This window comes from Danio rerio, chromosome 6 (assembly GCF_052040795.2).
Source record: "Danio rerio strain M-AB ecotype USA chromosome 6, GRCz13ab, whole genome shotgun sequence".
Lineage (NCBI taxonomy): Eukaryota > Metazoa > Chordata > Actinopteri > Cypriniformes > Danionidae > Danio > Danio rerio.
In genome coordinates this window covers 46275011-46300368 of record NC_141026.1, presented here as the reverse complement: position 1 = coordinate 46300368, position 25358 = coordinate 46275011, and the positions used below count along the sequence as shown (strand labels likewise).

The following is a 25358-nucleotide window of genomic DNA, read 5'->3' as shown; positions in this document are numbered from 1 at the left end:
TTTCTCTGATGTAAGAGCAAAAAATTCTTAACGAATAAGCAGAAATTGACAGATTATGAATAATTTTACAAACTAAACAATTGTTGTATTAATTATTCATATTATCAAAACTATATACTATGCTATACCAAAAAAGAAGGCTATGTTTTTTTAAAGATATTACAGTGATGGTACAGCTGAGGTTTTATATCATGGATTTGAAGTGCTTTCCCCCTCTAATGACACATACAAAGGGAGAATGTCAATCAAAGTGTTTCTGCAGGCTGTTTTTATGATGTGTGATTATAAAAAAACATAATGAATACATTTTTACTATTAGAAGCTAGTTTTATTCACAGACTGTTATTACACCCCATTATTAAAGAGATTTTTGCATTAAAGGTGCCCTTTTAAATATAAAGAAAAGTATATTAATTACTTTAAGCATCATATTATAGAGATAATGACTTGTTTGCACAAGCTCTGCAATTCGCCATTTGTCATGTTGACAGATGAGGTCATTACAATTACACTGTTATTATGGTATAACACTATGCTAATTGTAGTTTCTAAAAAAACAAAACAATAACAAAGGTAATAAGCAAAACACAAATTTGTATAATACAAATGCGGGTAAGGAAAAAATAAACAAATTATAAATAATACAAAAATAAATAAATTATAATAATTATATATATTTTTTAAAAAATGGCTGCAACTTTGAGAATTTACAAAATTTATTAAAGTAAAAATCCATTTTTTAAACGTAAATGTGATGTTAAGAACAGATGAAAATGCACTAACAAACGGAGATCCGTTTGTCTTTGCCAGCTCAGTCTACCTTATAATTTTCAGTGCTAACAAAGCAAATGCTGAGGGTGTAAAATCATTTGAGAATAAATAGAAGTGCTGCATTGTGCATTCAGAGTGCAGTCTCCTTGAATTAACATTATTTAATGCATTGTGAGTTAAGAACCAAAAACGAATGACTGTATTTGTATTAAATAACGTTAACAAAGATTCATAAATACTGTAATAAGTGCACTGTTTCTTATGAGAGTTACACTAGCCACTTTATTAGGTACACCTTACAAGTACCAGGTTAGAGCCCATGTCGCCTTCAAAACTGCCTTAATACTTTGTGGCATAGATTCAACAAGGTATTGGAAATATTCCTCAGAGATTTTGGTCCATATTGACATGATAGCATCACACAGTTGCGGCAGATTTGTTGGCAGCACATCCATGATGTGAATCCCTCTTTTCACCACATCCCAATGATGCTCTATTGGATTGAGCTCTGGTGACTGTGGAGACCATTTGAGTACATTGAACTCACTGTCATGTTCAAGAAACCAGGCTGAGATTATTTGTGCTTTATGACATGCGTTATCCTGCTGGAAGTAGCCATCGGAAGATGGGTACACCGTGATCATACAGGGAAGGACATGGTCAGCAACAATACTCAGGTAAGCTGTAGCACTGGTTTGATGTGTTTGATGCATTCAGAGATGCTCTTCTGCAGACCTCGGTTGTAACGAGTGGTTATTTGAGTTACTGTTACCTTTCTATCAGCTGGAACCAGTTTGGCTATTCTCTTCTGGCATCAACAAGGCATTTGCGCACACAGAACTGCCGCTCACTGGATATTTTCTATTTTTCAGAGCACTTTTTGTAAACCCTAAAGATGGTTGTGCGTGAAAGTCTCAGTGGATCAGCATTTTCTGAAATAGTCAGACCAGCCATTCTGGCACCAACAACCATGTAATGTTCAAGGTCACTTAAATCACCTTTCGTCCCCATTGTGATGCTCGGTATGAACTGCGGCAGATCGTCTTGACCTTGTGTACATGCCTGTTGCATTGAGTTGCTGCCATGTGATTGGCTGATCAGAAAATTGCACTAACAAGCATTAGGTCAGGTGTACCTAATGAAGTGGCTGGTGAATGTATCTACACTGTTACCATAATCCCTGATATTTAAATGACACATAGAAGTACAGAACAGCCCTGGCAGCATTATCAGTCACATACTTTTGATATTCCCGACAAAAACATCCCATTTCACATAAAAAATGTGTTTGTTTATTTGTTTGTTTGTTTTTTTTTGTTACAAGCGGTTTACACACCAGCAATAAAAATGTGATCAATTCTTACACATTCGTCCTTGTTTTAAACCTTAATGAGTTTACTTTTTTTCAGTTGAACACACACAAGATAATATTTTGAAGAATGCTGAAAACCTGTAACCACTAACTTCCATCGAATTTTATTATTATGGAAGTCAAAGGTTACAGGTTTTCAGCATTCTTCAAAATATCCTTTAAGTGTTGAACGAATAAAGAAATGCATTAAGGCTTGAAACCCTTTGAGGACACTTAAATAGTGAGTAACTTGTCATTTTTTGGGTGAACTACCCCTTTAAATAATTGCAAAGTGACAGAGAAAGTTAGATTTATTACGTTATTTAAATTCAATTATATACATGCATATATACTTTTTAGGCATTTTTACTGCCTTTTTATAAGTTATAAAATCTAATAATCTCCTTTCAGCTCACCTCATGTATGGCATCATACACCACCCTGAAGGCAGGCTGCTTGTCATCATGATAAACCCCTCGGTTGCCATGTAAAATAGAAACCCCCTCCTCCTCCGCAGCCTTACAGTTGCTTCCATACATGCAGTGATCGGGTCTATAGTTCCACTGGCAAGGGAATATGTACAGACATTCTACAGACACAAACAAGAATATTCAACGTCATTTCCAAACAGCAAACAACATATACTCATGAAACACTCGAGTATTTGGAGCTGTGCCAATACAGTTGTCAAACAAGCACATATTCTTGCGAAGTGTCTCGCCAATTTAGAGACATTAATAACTGCACCTGTCAGTATCTGTCACACCTGTTCCAGTCAAGAGAACTGTTTGCTTACACAAAAAAAGCTCTTATCTCTACACAGCCCAGATAAAACGGCAACTTTCAGAAGAGCGAGCAAGGAGAGAGTTGAAACACTCTGCTGTGTCATACCACGTCTTTTTGATTTTCTGGGAAGATATAGCGCTTGGCTTCTATCTCTGTGCTAGAAATAACAATCCAGGGCTTGGAAAGTTTAGTTGAAATGTACTGCAAAGCTGCGGGGCTTCGTGTGGAAAATAACAGCTTTTCAAATTGGATTTAAGCCTCCGGCAAAAACCTCAATTAAACTAGCGTTGTAACACTAGAGCATAAATCAACAAAAACAAAAGAAAATATGCAGGTTTATATGCAAGTTTCAGTCAGGCACAACGATGTGGACACTTACTAATCTTATCATCCACTGTTTTCTATTGTTAAAAGCATTCTAATACTGAAGTACTTTGATACTTACCATAGTACTATGTTGGCCTGCATGATATTGAAACAATCTAACATTTCAATATTTTTTTATTCTGTATTATATATTGCGATATGAATACAATTTCGCAATTACGGTCTTCATCATATAATATATTTAATCAAATGAATCTTTATTAAACTTCTTTATGCTCTATTAAAATGCTTTAAGCTCTCTTACAATGCTCATACAGTCACAGGCATACAGTCACTTTGTTAAACTTTCAAACTGTTAAAGTTAAATTCTGCAGTGTCCCCACAAATCTTGTGTATTTTGACCTGTGGTTTCTGGTCAAATATAATCCCAACTCAACATTGCATATCTTGTGATGTGACTATTGCGAACACACACACTGCGATATCGATGCTCAAACAATATCATGTGCAGCCCTGGTTCCACGTTACTCTGTGGAAAGCCCGGCTTTTACCATGGCAAATGTCCAAAAACATTATATTAAAATAGTGCATGCCCAAAATAATGCACTCCAAAATCAAGGTATTGTGAAACAATTGTATTTATAAAATACTAAAATACTTTGTAGAATGGTGTTACCATGGTATATGTCCAAAAAAGCATTTTATTAATAGAGTATTAATAACCAAAAACATGCTAAAATCAAAAGTTTTTTGATAAATACCATAATATTTACAAAATACTCCAAGTTACTTCAAAACAAATGCCATGTTATTACCAAAAGACATGTCTAAAAACAAGATATTAGCAAAATGCACATATAAAAACCATACAAACACATAAAAACAATGCATTTTATACCCCAGGGTACTTCCATAATAACATTATAACACCATAGTTGTTTCAGCCAATGTTGTCGAATCATAATTAAGCACACACACACACACACACACGCACACACACACGCACGCACACACGCACGCACACACACACGCACACACACACGCACACACACACGCACACACACACGCACACACACACGCACACACACACACCTGGGTTGTAGTGAAAGATGATGTTGAGGAGGTCTTGGTCTCCCCATGTGATGTGGTTCTTGTATTTCTGATAGAGAGGGTGAAGCAGATTTTCCCATGACAGACCGCTGGCGATCATACTGTTCTGTAAAATCAATAGTGGCAGGTTATTTTCCTCAACAGTGAGTCTGGCAGCCACTTCTCAGACAGCTGTTGATATGGAAATTGAGGTTGTTTCAGAAGAAGAAATTTTCTTTTTGTCCCCCCAGACAGCCTTGAAAATGTGCTTGGGTTGGAAATTACAGTTCTAGCCGAGTTACAGAAATATGCTAATCTAGACTGCTCTCACCCACTATCTCTCTCTTTCTCTCTCTCTCTCTCTACTCGACGGATGGCAATCAGTAGACTTCCATCACTGCCTACTATAAACAGCCCGAGGTTAAAAGGCTTTAAATGTGCAAAGAAAACTCAGAAGACATGCGAAGAGCAAAGCCTAAGCCCATGATTCAAGAGGAATAAACCACACAAGAAAAACACAGACAATATCTAGTAATAAAGCACAGAAAAACGATGCAGCAAAAATGTATTGCATTTAATATATCTGAAAGCATGTAGAAATAAAAAAAAATCTGCCAAGTCACAGCAGATTACCAATTTGTGTCAGATTTTTGAAATGTCTTAGTAATAAAACCAAGGCAACTAAAATGTGTTGTTTTAAATGCCAGAGGTCAAAGACATCAAACAATTATAAGGTATATTCATTCATTTTCTTTTCAGCTTAATCCCTTTATTAATCAGGGGCTGCCACAGCGGAATGACCCGCCAACTTATCCAGCATATTTTGCAGCTGCAACCGATAAGGTATATTATAAAATATAATTATCGTATTTTCCACACCATAAGGCGCACCAGATTTTTAGACGCAGTCTCTATTACAGGGTCTATTTCTGTACATAACCCATACATAGGGCACACCGTATTATAAGGCACATACTAAAACGTCTACAATAAAGGTAATGGAAGCAAAACAGTGAGTTTGCCTGAACTTAGTCTACTTTTTAACAATAAACTCACATAATTTTTTAATCAATCTTATCCCACAAATCTAACAAAGTCTCATCTTCTGTGTCTGAATTGTACAGTTGTGCAAGTTCACCATTAAATATGCCGGGTTACCTCTCATCATTGTCTCGTTGCCAGGTGGCTGTTTAGCAATTATACCGGCTTTCGCGAATGCTCGGACAACAGTTAAAGCAGATACCTTAGCCCAGGCAGCTACGGGGCTGCATATCAGTCTTAGTAAAGGTGTGTTCGCCGTCTGTCAACTATCGTTCCTACCCCACCCGAGTCGCAACTTTATTATGAACGCACTGTTTACACCAATGTCCAGTGGTTGGAGTTCTTTTGTTAATCGCTGCCAGCGTACATAGTGTACTTATTACATCCCTAGGAAATGCTCCAACAGTCAATCAAGTAGAGCACTTACCAAAGTCGCACAACAACATTTTTGCCGATTTCGGACCTCTGTGCACACATAAGGCATACTGGATTATGAGGCGAATGGCTAATTTTTGACCAAATATAAGACTTTTAGGTGCGTCTTATAGTGTGGAAAATATTCACTTGTTATTATAATTATTTAAACTAAAACTTAAAAAATAATTATTTGCTACTTGAAATAAAATACATTTAAACATATACATATATATATATATATATATATATATATATATATATATATATATATATATATATATATATATATATATATATATACACACACACACACACACAAACACACACATATATATATATATATATATATATATATATATATATATATATATATATATATATATATATATATATATATTTATATATACACATACATATATATATATATATATATATATATATATATATATATGTATATATATATATATATATATATATATATATATATATATATATATATATATATATATATATACACACACACACACACACACAAACACACACATATATATATATATATATATATATATATATATATATATATATATATATATATATTTACATTAGGGATGGGAAGATTAATCGATATGTATCGATACGCGGTCATGCATCGATAGAGCAAGTGCGGTCAAGTGCATCGGTAGAGCAGCAGAGGATGAGTGAAATTTTGAAAGCAAATCGAGATGCATCGGTTTTTGCGAGATGCATCGGTTTTTCCAAGATACAACTTATATTTTTAACATAGAATGTATTTTTTATTTATTAACAAGTGTTGTCAACCTGTTTTTGGCGCATAATTTAATCGACCTACATAAAGTAGCAACGGACTTGCGGATGTGTACACAACGGATGTGTACACAACTCAGTGTATCAGGTGTGCGGATGAAGCTAGTGGTGCGCCCTCAGAAAGCGCCCTCAGAAAGCGCGAGAAGCAAAACAAACATTTTATTCCCCACTGAGTTTTATATCTAAAGTATGGCAACATTATGGATTTTGCAAAAAGGATCGACGACTTGACAGGACAGATGCAATTTGCAAAATGTGCCGCGCATCTGTAAAATACACGGGCAGTACGACTAATCTGATATCTTACTTGAAGCGGCGCCACGGTGTTGTTGTGAAAGCATCTTCCAGTGTTCCTGCATCCCCGGCTTCCTGCTCTGCTTCAACTGTAGCTACAGTACCAGCTCCAAAAGTGGTGAGAAAAGCATTGAATGTTGTTTCCATGCGCAACAGTTTTGTGCGCTCTATGCCAATAACGAATGCTATTGCATTGTTCATCTGCAAAGATATTCAGCCTAGTGTCACGGAGAACGAAGGTTTTAAACACCTCCTCCTGTTAATTTTTATTTATTTATATTTTTATTAGCCTGTTGTTTACAGTGACAGTGATGTTTCAAAGCAGCATAACACTGCTAGTTCACGACCTTAAGTTTTAAATATTCAGTGGCACAATATATCTTTGTAAAACTTGTTTTCATAGTTGAAAAGTTAAATCACAATTCTTGTTGTGCAATGCTAAACCTTTATGTTGAAAGAGTGCAAATATATGTATTTTTAATATTTATTGCACTTATACATTTTGTTTATCTTGAAAATACTTAAATAATATGTGCTATATGTTCTAAAATGGCCCTCTACTGTAAACTGACACTCTGGCTCTGAGAGAAAAGCCAGTTTGTAAAAAAAGTCTTGGTTTTGCTTGGTTAATAAATAATCAAACTCATTCAATGGCACAGCATCCTTTCTTACATCATCTCATAAACTTGATCTAATTAGTTAGTGCTGAATTATCGCATTGTATCGTGATATGGGTGTGAATCGTATCGTGTTGCATCGCAATATGTCACAAATGTATCGCTAATATATCGGATCGTATTCTTTGTATCGAGATGCGTATCGGATCGGCATTATAGCTTAGATGCCCAACCCTAATATACATACATAAATATATATATATATATATATATATATATATATATATATATATATATATATATATATATATATATATATATATATATATATATATATATATATGTGTGTGTGTGTGTGTGTGTGTGTGTGTGTGTGTGTGTGTGTGTGTGTGTGTGTATATATATATATATATATATATATATATATATATAAATTAATTACAAAAAACATTATAAAAACAATATAGATTTAAACCAATATTATACAAATACAAAATAACAAAAACTTTAAACTGAAAAAAAGTAAAAACTTTAAAAAACTTTAAAAAATAAACAAAAGCTACTAAATTATACTGAAATAATTCTGATAAAAAAGCTAAAGAATACACTCAACAGTGTTATTAATTATTGCATTTAACGATTAATTTCACTTGAAATTTTACATAATATATTACAATCTAATGTTTACCAAAAGCTGATATAGTATCAATAGATATATATCATGCAACTCTATTATTAAAAGTTTAAAATACAGACTATGATTTTAGATCAATTGAACGAAATTAGAGCTTTATGATAAGATGTTTGTTGTACACATCGGTTTTATATATACAGTGCTCAGCATAATTGAGGAGTAACAAAAAGGAGTATTTTTATCTATTTCTCTGTGAATATATGCAATGCATTTTAGTGCATTTAAACAAGACAGAATTATTAAACAATATAAAATAATATTTAAGTCACCAAACATATTTAGAAATAGAAAGATAAAACATAATAGAAAGATGAAAGTAAATTCATGGAAAATATTGTGAAAAAACTACAAACTACAAAATTTCAACTCATATTTTTCTTTTTTTCTTTTTTTAATTTGTTTTTAATATTTTCCTATAACATATAAATTTGTGTGTGCTAGTTTTTGGACCGTTATCGTAAGTTATATAGTTAGATAAGCTCCAGATTTAGCTTCAGTACTGACTGATCTAATGTATACGCACAAATATAATACTGTAAAGCTTCCTATTAAATTTTGAATTTAAAAGACAGAATTGTGAAGGGTGTACTTATATATGCTGAGCAGTGTATATCTATCAGCTATATACATCTAATTATCTTGTTCCTTACCCTGAACAAAGTGTTACGAATCCTTGTGAGGTTCATTAGCATGACCCCTGAATTGACCCCTGTGACTCCATAATAGGGGTGTCTGGCGAAACGACTATACCAGCCGATCTTGGGGATCTCATGCTCTGGGGCCATAGCAGCTAACTGAGTGCTGTTGAACGCCTTCAGAAACTTCCAGATGTCATCCATAGGCCGGAGAAATAGCACATCTGTGTCCACGTATAACAGAGAGTCCACATCCTTCAAGATAACCTGAAATTAGAGGAAATGCCTAGTTACGGTCAGAGTGGCGGTGAGATGGAAAGCACAAACAACTGAAAAAATGAACCTGAACCGGCAGGACCTACAGGAAGAAATAGCCTCTGGGCGGCACACGGCTTGAAGAGTTTCTTCCATTCGTCTGCATTCCCCACAGAGAAGGTGATTGGATATATGCTGTAGTGAAACCTGGAGGACAGCATCTGAGGCCACTGACTGAACTGTGAGGGGAAATTGGAAGAATCTGTCAACGTCAGGACTGTCAGACTCGGGTAAACCGCACATCTATTGCTTACAGGTGTCAGCCAAGAGAAGTGTACAAGGAAACCTATAGCAATCCTTCAAATGAGCAACATTTTAGGGTATTGGCAAGAACTGTGATTTATTGAATGTCATGAAGATGTCCACCCATAATGCTACACTCCTTGGAAATGCAAGCCTCAGCCTAAATTTTTTATGAAACTTAAAATACATTGCTCTGGGTACATTTTAGTGTACATTTCAGATGACAAATCCACTGGAGGACGCCGTCTAAGCTTTTGTAAATCTAAAATACGTTAATTTGAGTTTGTTTTGTTACATTTACATTTCAAATTTAGTCATTTAGCAGATGCTTTTTTTTCAGAGCGACTTACAATTGAGGAGGTATTCAGCGATTCAACAAGAAGTGGCAACACATACAAGAAGTGACAATATACCTTTTTTGTTCTCAGAGAATTTAGCACTACAATAGGAGATTTTTTCGTTTTTTGGAGGTTTTTTTGAAAGAGAGTGAGAGAAAGTGCTTCTATAGGTGGTTTTGATATTATTCAATGGAGTATTATTCAAGCCATTATTGTTGTACGTTAGAGATACACATTGTTCTTGTACATGTCAATGTGAAGACGGCGCTCGTCGTAGAGATCACCTAGTGAATCTCTGACCTAAACCCTTCAATAAACCCATTCAACAGTGTTTTCGAAAGCAAACGTCAGAGAAAAGTGGACCGCGATCCTATAGTTTTACCTTGATTTTACATTTTCATTAGTTACCTTTCCATCCAACTATTTTTATGTGCATTTTGGATATGTGCATAAAAAAAGGTTGATGCACATAAATTTGGAAAATGCGCATAAAAACGTATACGCATAGCCGAGCGGAAAAACTATTTAATATATAAACTATAATGGAATCACTTTTACCGAACACATTCCAGTATGCGCATTAAAAAAAAGTCTTTTTTGATTTTGTTTTAAAGAGATCATGTGATAATAAAAATGTGTTTGAATGGACGGACCATCAGGCTGAGCACATTGTAAAACATCTGAAATGTTGTTTTGGTCTTTCTAAAATGCCTTAACCCTTTCAGTATTAGTGTTATTATATTATTAATGACCATCGAAATCAAGAGCGTCTTGTGTTCTGCGTCTCTCGTCTTCAAACGCCACTGCGCGTTCACTGCATATAAGGATTGCCTTCGGAGGTGCATGTATTATATAGGTAAAAGATTCATGCAGCCTCTCCTTCCACAGCAAATTCCGTTTTTACTGTTAATATTTGGCACCAGTTAATCAGAAAGTGACTAAGTGATTTTGCTCGCTTTGACTTGTTGGATGGAAACGCTGCTTTATTTGCACATCTTTTATTTGATAATCCAGTTTTGCGCATAAAGTGAACCCAAGCTCTTTCTCTGCTGTGGGATGAACAATGGTATATCTAACATCACTCTGAATAACAAATTTGCATGAACAATTTTTCATCCGTTTTGACATTTAAAAAAAAAAAAAAAGTAATAATTACACAATGGGCTATATGCACAGCTAGTGCTTTCAGCCAGCGGTAAACTTCCGGTGAAAGATTAATGTGACTATTTTCAGTTTCACAAGGTTCATTTTACAGCATCAATGTTGTAATGTAATTGTAAAATAATACAATCATTTAAATAGACTTAAGCATTCATTTAGTTGTTTAAGCGTAAAACAAGATGATAGACCATGTAAACGCTAGTGCATAAACTCTATTGGAAATACTGAGGTAAAATACATTTCCATAGTTTAAAGACATGGCACGGAAAAACTGAATTTAATGCAGTGCTTCTTGTCTGGTCTGAAACCAACTTTAGGTTAGGATTAGGAAGGAAGCGCTTCGGTTGGCTGACTGAAAATTTAAATTCTGTGCATATACCCCATTCTCGCCCTTAATAAACCATTAACTATGACTTTTGCTTCAATAAAGGCCTAATTTGCTGCTTAATAATAGGTAGCAGCTACATTTAGACATTAGGATTAGGCAATAAACAGCCAATGTCTTAATAATAGTCAGTTATTAAGCCACCAGTAAATAGTGAAAACTGTTACATAAACTAAAGTGTTACTATTTAATTTATTGTGGATAACAAAATGGGATGTCTCATCTTTGACTCATATAAACAATAGCAAATGCGTGAATTATCACATCAATACATATTTGTCAAAATAATAGCAAAACTGTTATGAGAATAGTGTAGTTTTATCATTATTAGCTGTAATCCAAGAGATAATAACTTTTGTGTAAGTTCAGAGTTTGTTTAAGTCCGTGTCAACAGCCAAATTTATGAACAACATTTTTGTTCTTAACCCAATTATAATTATATGTTTGGTTCCATTTCATAATTTCAAGCTGTCTTTAACAACATCAGGACTAATCTGCAACCCACTTTTTGCTTATAACCCAGCAGTTAAGGTTTATAACACCTGCTGATGGCCAAACAACTACTGCTGCAGGAAACTATTCAGGACATTTTTTGAATAACAAATGACATTGCATTCCTTCTCTGTTGCTCTTCAAAGCTTTCAGTTCCTTTATCTGCAGGAATACAATGCAGAATGAGATCAAGATCAGGGCCAGAGGGCACTTCTCATAAAGCACTGGCCAAGTGTAAAAAAACAATATGCTGCTATTTTCAATAACAGTCCCTCTATGGAAAGAAACACTTGTCTTTCTCTCAACTGTAGAAAAGAAGCACAGTACCAGCAATCAAATAATGTGTTTAGACAGTTTTAAAGAGATCGATAGATGCATGAGGTTTCTCACGTTACTCTTCTCACCAGATTGGCTATCATGGTTAGCTCAACATTGTCTGAGGGTTACCACAAAGCCACTAGTGTAATACAATTGACAGTCAGGGTTCTGTCAACAGCCTAATTAAACATACAGAGAAATCCTGTGGCAAATATATTGTATAGCTAATTATTGGGGTATAAAAAACATTCCTTATGAAAACTGATTATAATAATTTTGTTAAAATCACATGAGCAAGACCGATTCAGCTCCTATCGAAGTTTTGCAAAAGGTCCATATGTCCAAATATAACCAAAAAAAACTGATTTTTAATTTATTTTATTTAAATAATAAACAACTAACCAAACAGAAATGTTCAGCATTTACTGAAACTACTTAATAAATAATAAAACAGTCTATCAGCAATTAAACTGAATTACTAGCAGAGCAATGAAATAACCCCCCAATAGTTATTCTGGCATAGCACGAGTAGACAAAGTATCTGCGAGAAAAAGAATCAGAATTGAGCATTCATCCACAAAATTGTGCCCAAAATGTGTGCCAGATTTTTTTTTCTGTCCAAGAATGCTGCATAGTTAGAGGATGAAGCTTGTCTGTAATGCAGTGCTTCAGCGCAATGCATTGTCCCTGAAATAATGAGCATTACTGAGATTTTAAGGCAATTTTGTGATATAACAATGTAGTAGAAATCGTCATATTGCAAGTAGGTTTTTTTAATTACTCTGTATTAACATGATTGAGCTAATACTAAGTAGGGCTGCACAATATATCGTTTATGAATCAATATTGCAATGTGACTATTGCAGATGTGCACATCACAGAATCTTTAAGCCTGATTTATACTTCTGCGTCAAGTGACCGGCGTAACCCACGGCGCAAGCAACGCGCGTGGCTGTGCATTTATACTTCTGCGCGCTGTCTCTGTCGGTCTGCATTAACACTTCCGAAACGCTAGTAGGCAGTGAGGTGTAAATGTTCCTCTGTGTCGAGTTTCTTCTCTGCTTTTTTGCTTTTCCTATGCACAAGTAACTATGAGGTAAACACAATACAAAACTTTCCATCCGGAGCTCCTTCACGGGACTCCACACTTGTACACAATCGCTCGCGCTATTCGCGCGGCTCTCTGTCCCGCCCAGACTCGTCAGCGCTACCAAGCCGACCAATCACAGAGCTTACGCTAAGCGTCGTTGCGACGTGTAGTTACATTTTTTGAGAGGTGCACGTCAGTGACGGCGATGGCCACGGCGAAGGGCTATGCGTCAGCACCGTAGCATACTCCGGCGTTTGACGCAGAAGTATAAATCAGCCTTCAGTGTCAAGTATGGGTTATTGTTGACCAGGAGCTAGTAGATTAATGTCAAATTTGGGGATTTAAAGTTTATCATTTGCATTAGTTTTTATTCTGTTAAAGAAATCAAGTGAGTTTAAAGCACTTTGGCACAAGAAACCATATCATTTGTTAACAATACCATTTGTAAAAATCACATGTGCCAAACTGCCAGTAAGATTTGAAAATGTAGCAGATAAAGCAATTTCTTCTCTCGTTTTCAAATCTTACTGGCAGTTGGACATTCATCAAACATTTGCCACTGCTTAATTCGGTCTAGGTATTAAAATCAAAGTTTAGAAAAACTCAAGTGCCACAACATGGATAAAAGAATCTTAGGAAATGCTCTTACCCCTCTTTCAAATTGTTCAGCCAAGTCTTCCTCTGCAAAGATGTGAAATTTGATCTTCTTCATGCTGAACAGCAGCGCTGACTTCACCATGTTGAGCGTTTCATCTAGACGGTTCCCACAAGCCACCACTGCCAGGTGCATGACATCCTCTGCCAGTGTGACCTTTGACCTGGGGCGCCCCACCTCACTTTTAAGCCTAGAGGTAAAAAAAAAAACCAAAAGCTTAAATCAATCAAAACTCATCCAAACCGTGACGTAAACAACAAAAACATCTGGTACTAATCAGCTGGCTCAAACCCTGAGACGACACGCTCATAAAACACTCCGTATGCTGAACATGGCTCTTCAGGCACATGGAAAACCTCTTTAAATGACTCAAGAGTAAACAATTCAGAGTCAGATTTTGGCAAGTAACATGACCAGAGCATATAAGGGCAAGCTTCATTATACAGAACATGTATGTGTATATAGATATATGTGTGTGCGCGTGTACGTGGAAATCAAGACCAGAGATGAAACTGCATATATAATTTATTTGTGACTATGCCATGCAAGTATTTTATAATATTTTCAAAGCAATTCCACAAAAATATTTTATGTTATGTAAAACACATAACTGCAAGTTACATCAGTCAAAAAAGCAGTAGAGATGATGTAGAGGTCTTGATCATCTCTTTCACGGTTCGCTGACTTATGGAGAGTTCACACTGCACTCTTTTAGACCAGATTTCGCTCGCTGACAGGTTTTGGGAAATCACATACAATAGCATGAAATCGTAGACAAATCTTACAGCGTGAATCAACAAAAACGTGATCAGAAATAATAGCAAATGCCTGTGAACTTTTTGGCATGCTAATATCTGGACTTGACTGGTTTAAAATCATGCCATCTGAATGAGTACTAAAAAAACAACATACATGATGACCAACAGCCAATGAGTAAGCAGGATGCCACAATATCAGACTTAATAAGCTTTGCAATAACATTAAACAGAAACAAAGAAACATTTTGCATTGTTGCAAAATTATTTAATGACCACCTTTTTCCCCTCTATTTGCACAATGCACACTCCTTGTTCCCTGCATCCCACAAACATGTCCTCCTTCATAATCCTCTATTCACACAGACCATTTGAATGGTACATTATCAAAAACATTTTTGCAGGGTACGCACATTGGGTCATCTTATCACCAATCAGTGCATTTGTGAGCAAGACAGATTTGTCTGTAATTGTTTTGTAGTCATGCTGTGTTTTTCCACCAGATCTATCATGCAGTGTAAACACAACAGCAACTACATAGTCATGGAGTGTGAAAACAACAACAATTTGACGATTATCAAAAACATGCAATGTTAACTTAGCCTTAGGCATAAAGTCAACTTTGGTAACTTTTCAGTCAGGTTTAGTTCTGGTCTCTGGGCTGGCCCTTTTAATGTTTTCAGCAGAGCATTCATTCAGGCCCAATCCCAATTCTACCCCTTAGCCCTTCTCCTTACCTTACGTTTTTGTGCGTTCCTGTGAAGGGGTAGGGGTGTATCAATTCTCTTTAGCTTGAAGGTGTAGGGCAAGGAGGAAGGGGTGAATAGCTCATCGAACGAATATTTTTCAGGACCACACTCGAAACCAAGGGTTAAGAAAATTTCCCAGAGTACACCAGCCACAATGGCAGAATAACAGCACCCAGAAGTAAAAAGATCCATAAATTAGTATTTTCTTTTTTCATTACTATAAATTGTTCAAAAAAAAAAAACAAGCATATGTTCGTGCACCGCGTTCGTGTTTTACTGTCATGCTTTAAAAAAACTAAAAAAAAAAAACTAAAATAAAAACCACTAAATTTCGCAATCTATAATCCATAATCATAACTCCTGTACAGCAGTCCCACAACATTCTGTTACTCGATGACAATCAAATCCCCTGTCAGAAAAGTGTAGAGTCTGGGAATAAGCTTTTTACAGTGTCTGCTATAATATTAATATTGTTTTCGTGTGTTTACATAGATGAATATGGCCACTGTGTAAATACACAGAAAAGTTACGGTCTTATTGCCACATTATATCAGTATGATAACATAATATATGCCTTCAGTGATTTCTTAAAGATAAATGCCAAAAAATAAGACAACTGGAATAACTACAGCAGTCGCCATCGTCTGATCTCATATGAAGCAAGAGATCGCGATGACATATGATGACATGTACAGGTGCTGTAGTGCTGTCCCAATTCTTAGTGGTGAATTTTAAAGCCCTTGCCCTTCACCCTCGGTTTTAAGGGCCATAGGGAAGAGCTAGGGGTACAAAAATAGAATTGGGTTTGGGCCTTACATTCTCTCTGCCATGTAGCTTTATAAGAAGCATACCTGCTGCTGAATTCATAAGCAATTTTGGATTCAGTGTTGAAGGTATTAGCCATTTATGCATCTCTGTATTATCCCGTCATGTTATTAATTTGTCTTTTGTTGATGAAAACACCCATACACACTTATTTACACACACTCCTACGGTACAGAAGATTTAGTTTATCCAACTCATCTAAAGTGCATGTCATTGGATTGCGGAGGAGCCGGAGCAACCGGAGGAACCCTAGCAAATGCAGGGAGAACATGCAAACTCCACACATAAATGCCAAGTGGCCCAGCCAGGACTTGAATCAGCGACCTTCTTGCTGTGATGCGACAGTGCTAACCACTGAGCCACCGTGCCACCTTATGTTATATTCACAGTGTATAATAAGTATTCATAATTTATATTCAAAATAATACAAGAAAGACAGAACGGTTGCACGTTTACTCGTCATGATCTACGTGACCCGGAGTTTCACTTGAATACACATTTCTTTGTCTTGAGTCTCAAACATAATAGTTATTGGTACAGTGTTTGCTTTTGTGATTCATGTTGAGTCTCTATCACTCTGGGGAAGTAAGCTCTCTAACCCTCTCAGCGCTACCCAAGAGACGACCTTTGAGGGGGAAAAAAAGTCCTTCATTTATCCAAGGCTTTGGTGGAGGAAACAAATTCATACCGCAAGAAAGGCACGCAGCCTTTCAGACAGACATCAAAGAGCTTCCATTAAGCCAAGGACGTGCAAACACTCTTGCTCTCATTTTAAGTCAACCCAGGACCTTGATATGATGGGAATGTAAGAATATGAAAAACACAGAAACACCTTGGGCTTTGACAATAGAGAAGCATACCTGAAAGAGAATTTTCTCATTTTTAAAATGATTTTTTTTTTACTTATTACAGTTAACAGTCTAGCATCACAAAAGATTGTAGAATCTGCTTTGAAGGCTACATTTCCTGTGGAAAAAAGCTTCCCTTGTTTACACCACTCAATCAGCAACAGGAATTTCATCAGTGGTCTGATAAAATGATATCAAACTATTTATTCTTTTCATTTCTTCAATCATTTATGCAAGACTGAGATGCAATTACGTTATGATCATAAAACCTCAAATATAACCAACACACTACTGAATTTGGTACCTTTTTTAATCTAGACGAAATGTTCACAGACGCTGATAACCTAATATAAATTCTTGCGGTCTGAGTGGATACATCTGGAAACATTTAGACTGTGCGAAGGCTGAATTAAATGTCACACTCTTTGAGCAAAAGAGTTCCTCACATAGTTTTAAGGCTGATACTGATTGTTTCTTTTAAGCTACGCAACTGAACACAGACGAAGTGAAACCTGACTGCCAAAATGAATTCAACTGAAAAGTGATCCAAAAATGAATGTACACGAAAAAGGGTGGACTTCTATTGTCTGCTTTCATAGTGAAGAAAATGAAAGCTCTTTTTCTACAGTTTATATAAGAATTGTGATATAAATATTGTTACTTGATTAGTTGTGTGACAGTAACTTGTAAAAAGTATGTCTATAGATGCATTCGGTAGGTCTGTCACAATAATCAACATTATGGGCTCTATTTTGATGGTCCATGAGAATGAGAGATAATGGATCACTTTCACTTTCGCTCTTGGATACCTCTTGGAACCTTGTACGCACAGACATCAATTAGTCTATAAATAATTAACTGCGTTAGTTAAGCACAAATATTTGTTTCAAAACTATTTCTAAATTTAGTTCTAATTTCCAGCAAACGAATAAATGAACAATATTATCGAAGTGTGTTCAAAAACCTGTGTTATATCCTAAAACACATGCTGTGCCCCTTATGGTTTAAAACCTGGCAGGTGGGCAAATCTAAGCTTGTTTTTAATAAAACAAATATAAATATGGATATAATAAATAATACTGCTAATAATAATAACATTATACAAAAGCAAATTGTTATGAATGAACTGAAAAGGCCTCCCGAGATGAAGAAGACATAAAAGCAGTGATTTTTCATATTTACGTATAGGCTAGAAAATGGTATGTTTTGTCATATTTTAATCCTTTATATTTATATCCTATATCTATTCTTATTATATCCTATATATATCCTTAATATTTAATTTTTTTCATATGTAAAGATATTTGCCTATTGCTCTCTTGTGCGTATTAAGCAGTGTGTAAGCGCCAGAGATTAGACTGGGTTTGTTTTGGTCTAATGAAAAACCTATTTTCGTTTCTCAAAATAGCGACGCGCCAGCAGTCTGCCTCAGAACGCCTTCCTTTTTAGAACAGAACGCCTATGGACGCACATATGAGCGCTAATGCATTTGCTATTTAAACAGCGTAGCGCAACGCCACCTTGCGCCACATTGCGCCGGGTGTATGATAGGGCCCAATGACTTAAGTCGCACGACACATGGACATGGCCTCAATAATTTTAGCTGACGTAATGGTAATATATATTGGCCAACACAAGAAGCAATTCTAGCAACGTTTCAGCTGATTGCACGACCTGTCTATTACTATCGGAGGTGTCTCAGTATGAATAAAAAAAAAATACTATGAATTACTATAATATATTTTCATGAGTGCCTGACAACTGAAAATAGATCTTGCAGATATCACAACCTCGGTTACCTTTTTACCTTGCACTTTTTTATTAACATGAATTATTCATTTAGGATATGCTTTATCACATTCTGAATCCGATCAGTAATTTTTGAAAAGACTATAAATGAATTTAAATATTCATAAGAAAAAAGGTTATGTGTTCTTTGGAAGAGTGTACTTGCATTGTGATGTTATTATATAATGAGTGGCATAAAATGCTCTTAAAATGACTATAATATTTATCACAATATATTTTAGTGCAATATATCGTACAACAAAAATAGCAATAATGTCAGGCCTGGCTTTTGGTATAGTACACCAATTTATGCATGTTTGGTTGTAGCAAGAATTTACACACACAGAAAAAAAACAAATCAAGTAAGGCTGCAATTAGAGTGCACAATATTAAGAAAATGAACCATTTTGTGAAGCAGACAAATATTCTATGACCAATTATCTGCTCCACCAAAAACACATGACATAAGCATAAAATTAAAATAAGCTGGAACAAAACAGAAATGTAATGTGCATGATGCACAAACCACCAATCCTTATGCATTATAACAATCTAAGTTTTCCTAATCTAAAAATGACATTTCATAATTCATGATTTTTGCTTATATGTGACACAGAACGGATCTGTTTCTGTGTAAACACAAAAAAACGCATGCATTCAGATAATCAGAGATCGGTTTCAGGCCTCCTTCATATGTGGAAATACATCAGACATAAATCAGATGTGACAATGCGGCTATCATATAAACAGGCCGATGAGATTTATTGAGTCATTCTGCTTTGTATGTTATTAAACTTGCGACAATGGGTTACTTCTTCACGACTTAATGTCGTAGAAGAAGTGTGTATGTGCTCATCCTAAAATTTCAGACCCACTGCTCCTCATTTAAGCCCATTACAATTACAACCAGACCTGAGAACTCTCTCGTACCCACAAATTCCTCTGAATGATGGAGGAGACCATATATAAACCATAGGCGCAAGCTACGATGACGGCCCTTTCCCTCCTCCCTTACCTCCACCTCAAAATCATTTTCACGTTTGTCATACTTTGCATTTTTCACAGAACTAAAAGCAAGATAATTTCTTCCATCGTGGCTAGTGTGGCAGAAATTTGGGTCACAATTAAAAAGAATGTGTAAACGGACAGGCAAAAAAAATCTGATATTGGTTAACAAATCGCAATTCGTCATCAAGACTTGACAGTGTAAACGTGTGTTATCTCACAGGTAATACATAGCAAACATAAGTTTTTAATCTACTCCTGAACAAAACAAACCAATGAGAGTTTAAAAAACATTTCAAGGGTGTATGAAATTCAGCCAGTGAATTCCTGCTACACACTGCACACCTTGATTTACAAACAAATTATTAGCACTTTTTTCTCCTACTTCAGAATGTCTGCATGCCTGTCCCAGCAGAGCCAGCTTTTCCCTGGCATCGTGACTGAAAAGCCTCAAGTGAACCGTTAGCATTACAGCTTCAGGCTAGAAGATAAAGATCTCAGAGGAGGAATCAACTCATCAAGGAGCACAGGTGACAATGGAGAGATATTCAGCGTTCCGTGTAGAAATTATTATATCATATAGGCTAGAGAAAGAGAGACACACAAATGGAGGGCTCTTAGTCTTCCTCCATGACATGTTTATGGCTTTATATAATGTAGCTGCCATGCTGCAGTTGCCTCTAGTCATAGATGCATTACAGATGACAGAGCGAGCTATTCGTCTGACAGTTAGTAGACATTTATTCCAAGGTGCTGTTAGAGTGAGTGCAGGGGTGTTTTGCAATTCTGGCAGAGAAAGGTGTAAAGAACACCCAGCTTTCCAGCAATGCAGGTTTTTGTGGAAAGGGCTGTGAAGCAATAACAAACGTACTGCTGCAATTAAACCTTTTACTTTACATTTATTTAAATAAGGGTTCACCCCAAAATTTTATTGTGTCATCATTTTCTCATTCTCATTTCATTCCAGGTCTGTTTGACTTGTTGTATAAAACAAGATAATTTGAAAATTAAGTTTCAGTGTATTTTAGTAGTCTCCCTGACAGTCCAGAGACATGCGGTAATGTATGAGTGTGTGTGTAAATGTGACAGTGTATGGGTGTTTCCCAGCATGGTGCTGGGTTGCATTTGGAATAGCATCTGCTGCGTAAACATATGCCAGAATAGTTGGTGGTTCATTCTGCTGTGGCAACTCCTGATAAACAGGGACTGAGACCAAGGAAAATGAATAAATGAATGAATGAATAAATTTTTCAGGCCAATACAGAATCTGTGAATTTTGCATCACTCTAGACTATGGACGGCTTTGGAACATTGGCTGAACAGCTGATGCATAAGGAACAGGAAATTGGAAACACTTTGGGATTTTCAAAGTCATTGCCCGATCATGTGACATTAAACACTTTTTAAAATGAGGTGATTTTCAAGACAGACTCCATATGATATATTTACTGAGGCGCTTGGAACATAAATAAACAACACAAAATGGTTAGTTGTTGCAGTGATATCAACATTAGATTTCCATGCCACTTAAACATGCTTAATTTAAACTGATTGATTGTATTGCATGTTGGTCTGACAGCCTCTTTGGCAGCCTTTAGCCAACAAAAGCTACTATGGAGCCCAGACCTTCTGCTGTCAGTCTGAAGATGTGAGACAAGCATAACCATGGTTCGCAGCAAAATCCCAGTATGATTTTAGATTAGCTTTTGCAGAAAATAAAACATTTGTTTTTCTATTTGTATCCTTGGACCATAACACCAGTGCTGTTTACATTGTTTGAAAAAATACATTGTATGGATCAAAATGATAGATTTTTCTTTTATGCCAAAAATCATTACAAGATTAAATAAAGGCCTGTTCCTTAAAGATATTTCGTACATTTTATCTGTAGATATATTTAAAAACCTAATTGATTAGTAATATGTACTGCTCAATACTTAATTTAGACAACTTTAAAAGGTTTCTCAATATTTAGACTTCTTTTTAAATTTGTAAAAGTTTTGTAAATATCCAAATCAGTTATCAGTTAGTTATCTCAGCCAAGTATTGTCCCATCCTTAAGGCTATACTTCTGCATCAAGCGTATCCGTATGGTCCGGTGCGGTCGCATAGCCCTCACCGTGGCTGACGTCAACACTGACCTCTCAAAAAATGTAACTACACATTGCAACAATGCGTAGCTCTGTGATTGGTCAGCATAGTAGCTGTGATGAGTGTAGATGGTGCTGAGAGTCGCAAGCTCAATGGAGTGAGTGTTTACAAGTGTCGAGTCTCATGAAGGAGCTCCAGATGGAAACTATTGTTTTGTGTTTGCCTTATGGTTAAAGTTGTTGCACGTCCACTGGTTCCAACCTCTGAATGAGCGAGTTTTAGCTTCTTCTATTTAATATAGCTTTCAGAAAAAACAAAACACCAGCACAGATACATGATACAAAGGAACATAATATAACCTAATGCTAGATAACATTTCGGAAGTGTTATTGCAGAGCAACACAAACAGCATACAGAAGTATAAATGCACTGCTACGCGCAAGGCATGTATTGTGAGTCACGGCGATCACTTGACGCAGAAGTATAAATACAGTACAATACAATGCATCAATTAAACGCCTAATTCAGATTAAATGGAATGTATAAAACATCAATTTAAAAAAATGTACACATATTAAAAATTTTAAATGTCTTTGTAGCCCCATTGGTAGGTCACTTGTTAGCAACTGCTTTTTTAGGACAAGAAACTCATTAGATTATTAGTGAAATTGCTGATGTTTTTTTATGTTATAGAACCAAGGGTGAAGATTCGCTGTTTGTTGGAGACATTGGTGGAGACATACATCCCTATAGCGCATGCATACAACAGCACAGATTCTCTTTCATGCTTTAAAAAACATGAATAAAGGCTTTAAACACTTAATAATTTTAAGTAATTTAGAGAGGCACGTGACACAATTTAACCATTTTATCCCAATTATTATTTTTTATAATCATGAAAGACAAAATTAAAACTGAATTTCGATTAATTGCACAGCCTTGGTTAATATTATTATGGTGGACTCCAAGCGAACTTGACTTTAAAAACTTGACACTTTAAAAAGTTGCGACTTATGTCCACGTCTGGTACAGTAAAAACATTATCCTTATGTGTTTTGTGGAAGGGAGGATCCGAGAAGAGAACGTGCTTTAACCTTGCATGTCTAGGTTACTAAGGGTTAATGGAGCATTATTTTATTGTGAAGGTGATTAAATTATTGGTAAGGAAATTTCAGTAATTGCTGGATATTGATGGGGACACATCCCTTCTTTCCATGCCAAATCTACGCCCTTGTATAGAACAAAATATGAATATATCATGTTAACTACAGACTTTATATCAAGCCTTTAAATCAAAAGTTAATTTCAAATATCCATTCAAAAATCCAATGACTTCAGGACAATGGAGACAGAAGTGCTAAAATGTGAACTTGTTTTTAGCTTTAGGCTACTAAAAACCTTAAAAATAAACAAATATACAATTAATAAGCTTTAAAATATCTTCATAAAGGTTTGGCGTGACGTGAGGTTGAGTAAATTAAGCATTTTTTGCTTTTTAGTGTTCTATTCTTTTCATTAAGAAATCCAAAAGCATTCTACAAAAACCTGAGATTGGGATCAGACGGTTTGTGTTTGTTGGAGCCCTCGGGACAAAACAAACCCCGTGGGCCCCCCTGAACGTGATGAAACACATCATCAGGGACACATTTGTCTGTTTTTCAGCAGCGAGGCAGGAAGCACGTCTGGAGGATGCGCTTAAAAAAGGACAAACTTGTGCGGAAGAGTTAATCACTTCTAAATAAAACAACAGGTCATACGGGATGAGATGGCTTTACCCCTCCTCCTTCCTCTGTGGAGATGGATGGGGAGCCAGGAATTAAACGCACAGAGCGTTTTCCAACTCACACCCTCTCATCCCTCTTGTTTGTACGGTGGATCTGTTTAACTAATTTCCCCGTGACTGCATTGGCCTGGTGCATTGTGGGTTTATCAGCAGAGAGCAGTCACAGGGGTGTGGACATGAAGACGGATCACTGCTGGCAACCCAACAGGAGGGTCAAAGGGTTGAGATATCTCACAACTGCAATTAGTGGCGTTTATGTGAAGCTGTCAGAAGGGTGATAACATATGCTTGCTGAAACAAGACATGCCATGAATATTAAACTCACCCTTTTACACTATGAAAAAGCCAACCAGTTATGGTTCACCTTAGGGCTGTGAAATACGATGATATACATTGTACGGACAAAATATTGTTTTATAGTATGCCAACACAATCTCATGGCAATTCGTAACCTTTTGATTTAGTGGCTAATTTGTATGAATGCGTACGTTTTCATTTGTACAATTTAGTACGATTTGCTTATCCTCCAATGACGGTTGGGTTTAGGGGTGGCATGAGCCTCCTTTTTAAATTTGTACATTTCGTATGACTGAACTCGTACAAATTTTTACTAATTAGCCACTGACAAAATGCAAAATAGTAGCGTTTCCTCATACGATCAGGCTGATTATGCTGTATCGTTTATTTCGTGAGTCACAAAATACGTTGTTTATGGTAAAACGTTTTCTCCATTTATATGAGCACAATATTACACGCCATTTAAAATAGTACGGTCTTTACATTTTGCATTTTATTTAGCAATATTTTTCAAAGTTGGATCTGTGATCATTTGTTTTGAAAAGTGGTTTATATTTTCGATTTACACATTTTTAATTAAACATTTGTAATTAAGTTCTAAATCGGGCTACACAATATATAATTTAGCAACGATATCGCAATTTGCGAATCTGCAATAGTCACATCGACAATAGAAATTTGCAATGTCAAACTGGTACCACAATTAACCAGAAAACACAGTTCAGAACATGCAATTAGTAGAGTCATTGCAAAGTTTAGTTGTAATTTAATAATATGAAAGACTTTTATTTAGATTATGTTTGTGATTTCATGAGAATTTAAACCCCGTTTGCCGCTTTCATAAAGATTAATAGTGTTTAGTTTTTTAATGCAATAGAATAAAAACTGGTCAATGTTATTTTACATTTGATTAAAGCATTTCTGTACTTTAACACTGTTAAATTCCAACTGAAAACCATAATGTACTGCTTATTTATTTTTTTCTATCTTTGTCCTATTGTTTTCATCTGTGTGTTTTTTTTTATTTTTTTGCAGAATTTTTGAATATTTTTGCAGATACACTCAACTATAAATCATTCCAATCAGTATAAAATACAGAAATCTTTCCAAATAGAGACATCTTGTAAATTTTCTTTCTTATCACAATTAGGCATAGGACAATAACAGCTTTTAAGGTATAAGGCGGTTTGGAAATGATTTATTTTTACGCTTTTTTTGTTTAGTTTTTTGGACAATGGTATCTCCAGCTGAAAAAGTGTCCAAAGATGCCATTTTAAATTGTAAAGAAATCAGTATTTTTGAAACTAATGAATTATTTAGCCTGACATGTTTACTGCTCCAAAATATTTTAATGTTTCTCAAAATAAAATATA

At 35.6% G+C, this 25358-nt stretch overlaps 1 protein-coding gene across 9 annotated transcripts in view; it reads right to left on the bottom strand.

The window, feature by feature from the left end:
- Window positions 1-25358, bottom strand: part of gxylt2 (glucoside xylosyltransferase 2) — a 31188-nt gene that overhangs the window by 3774 nt on the left and 2056 nt on the right. For 4 of the 9 annotated variants that reach the window (XR_015492826.1, XR_015492827.1, XR_015492828.1 and 1 more), the window contains 5 exon segments: window positions 13839-14034; window positions 9210-9341; window positions 8863-9114; window positions 4328-4451; window positions 2539-2711 (listed from right to left, as the gene is read on the bottom strand). Coding sequence is in view for 1 of the 9 variants with exons in the window: in NM_001110200.1 (NP_001103670.1) it covers window positions 2539-2711; window positions 4328-4451; window positions 8863-9114; window positions 9210-9341; window positions 13839-14034 (877 nt within the window). In the remaining 8 variants the exon portion in view is untranslated. 9 annotated transcript variants of the gene reach the window in all.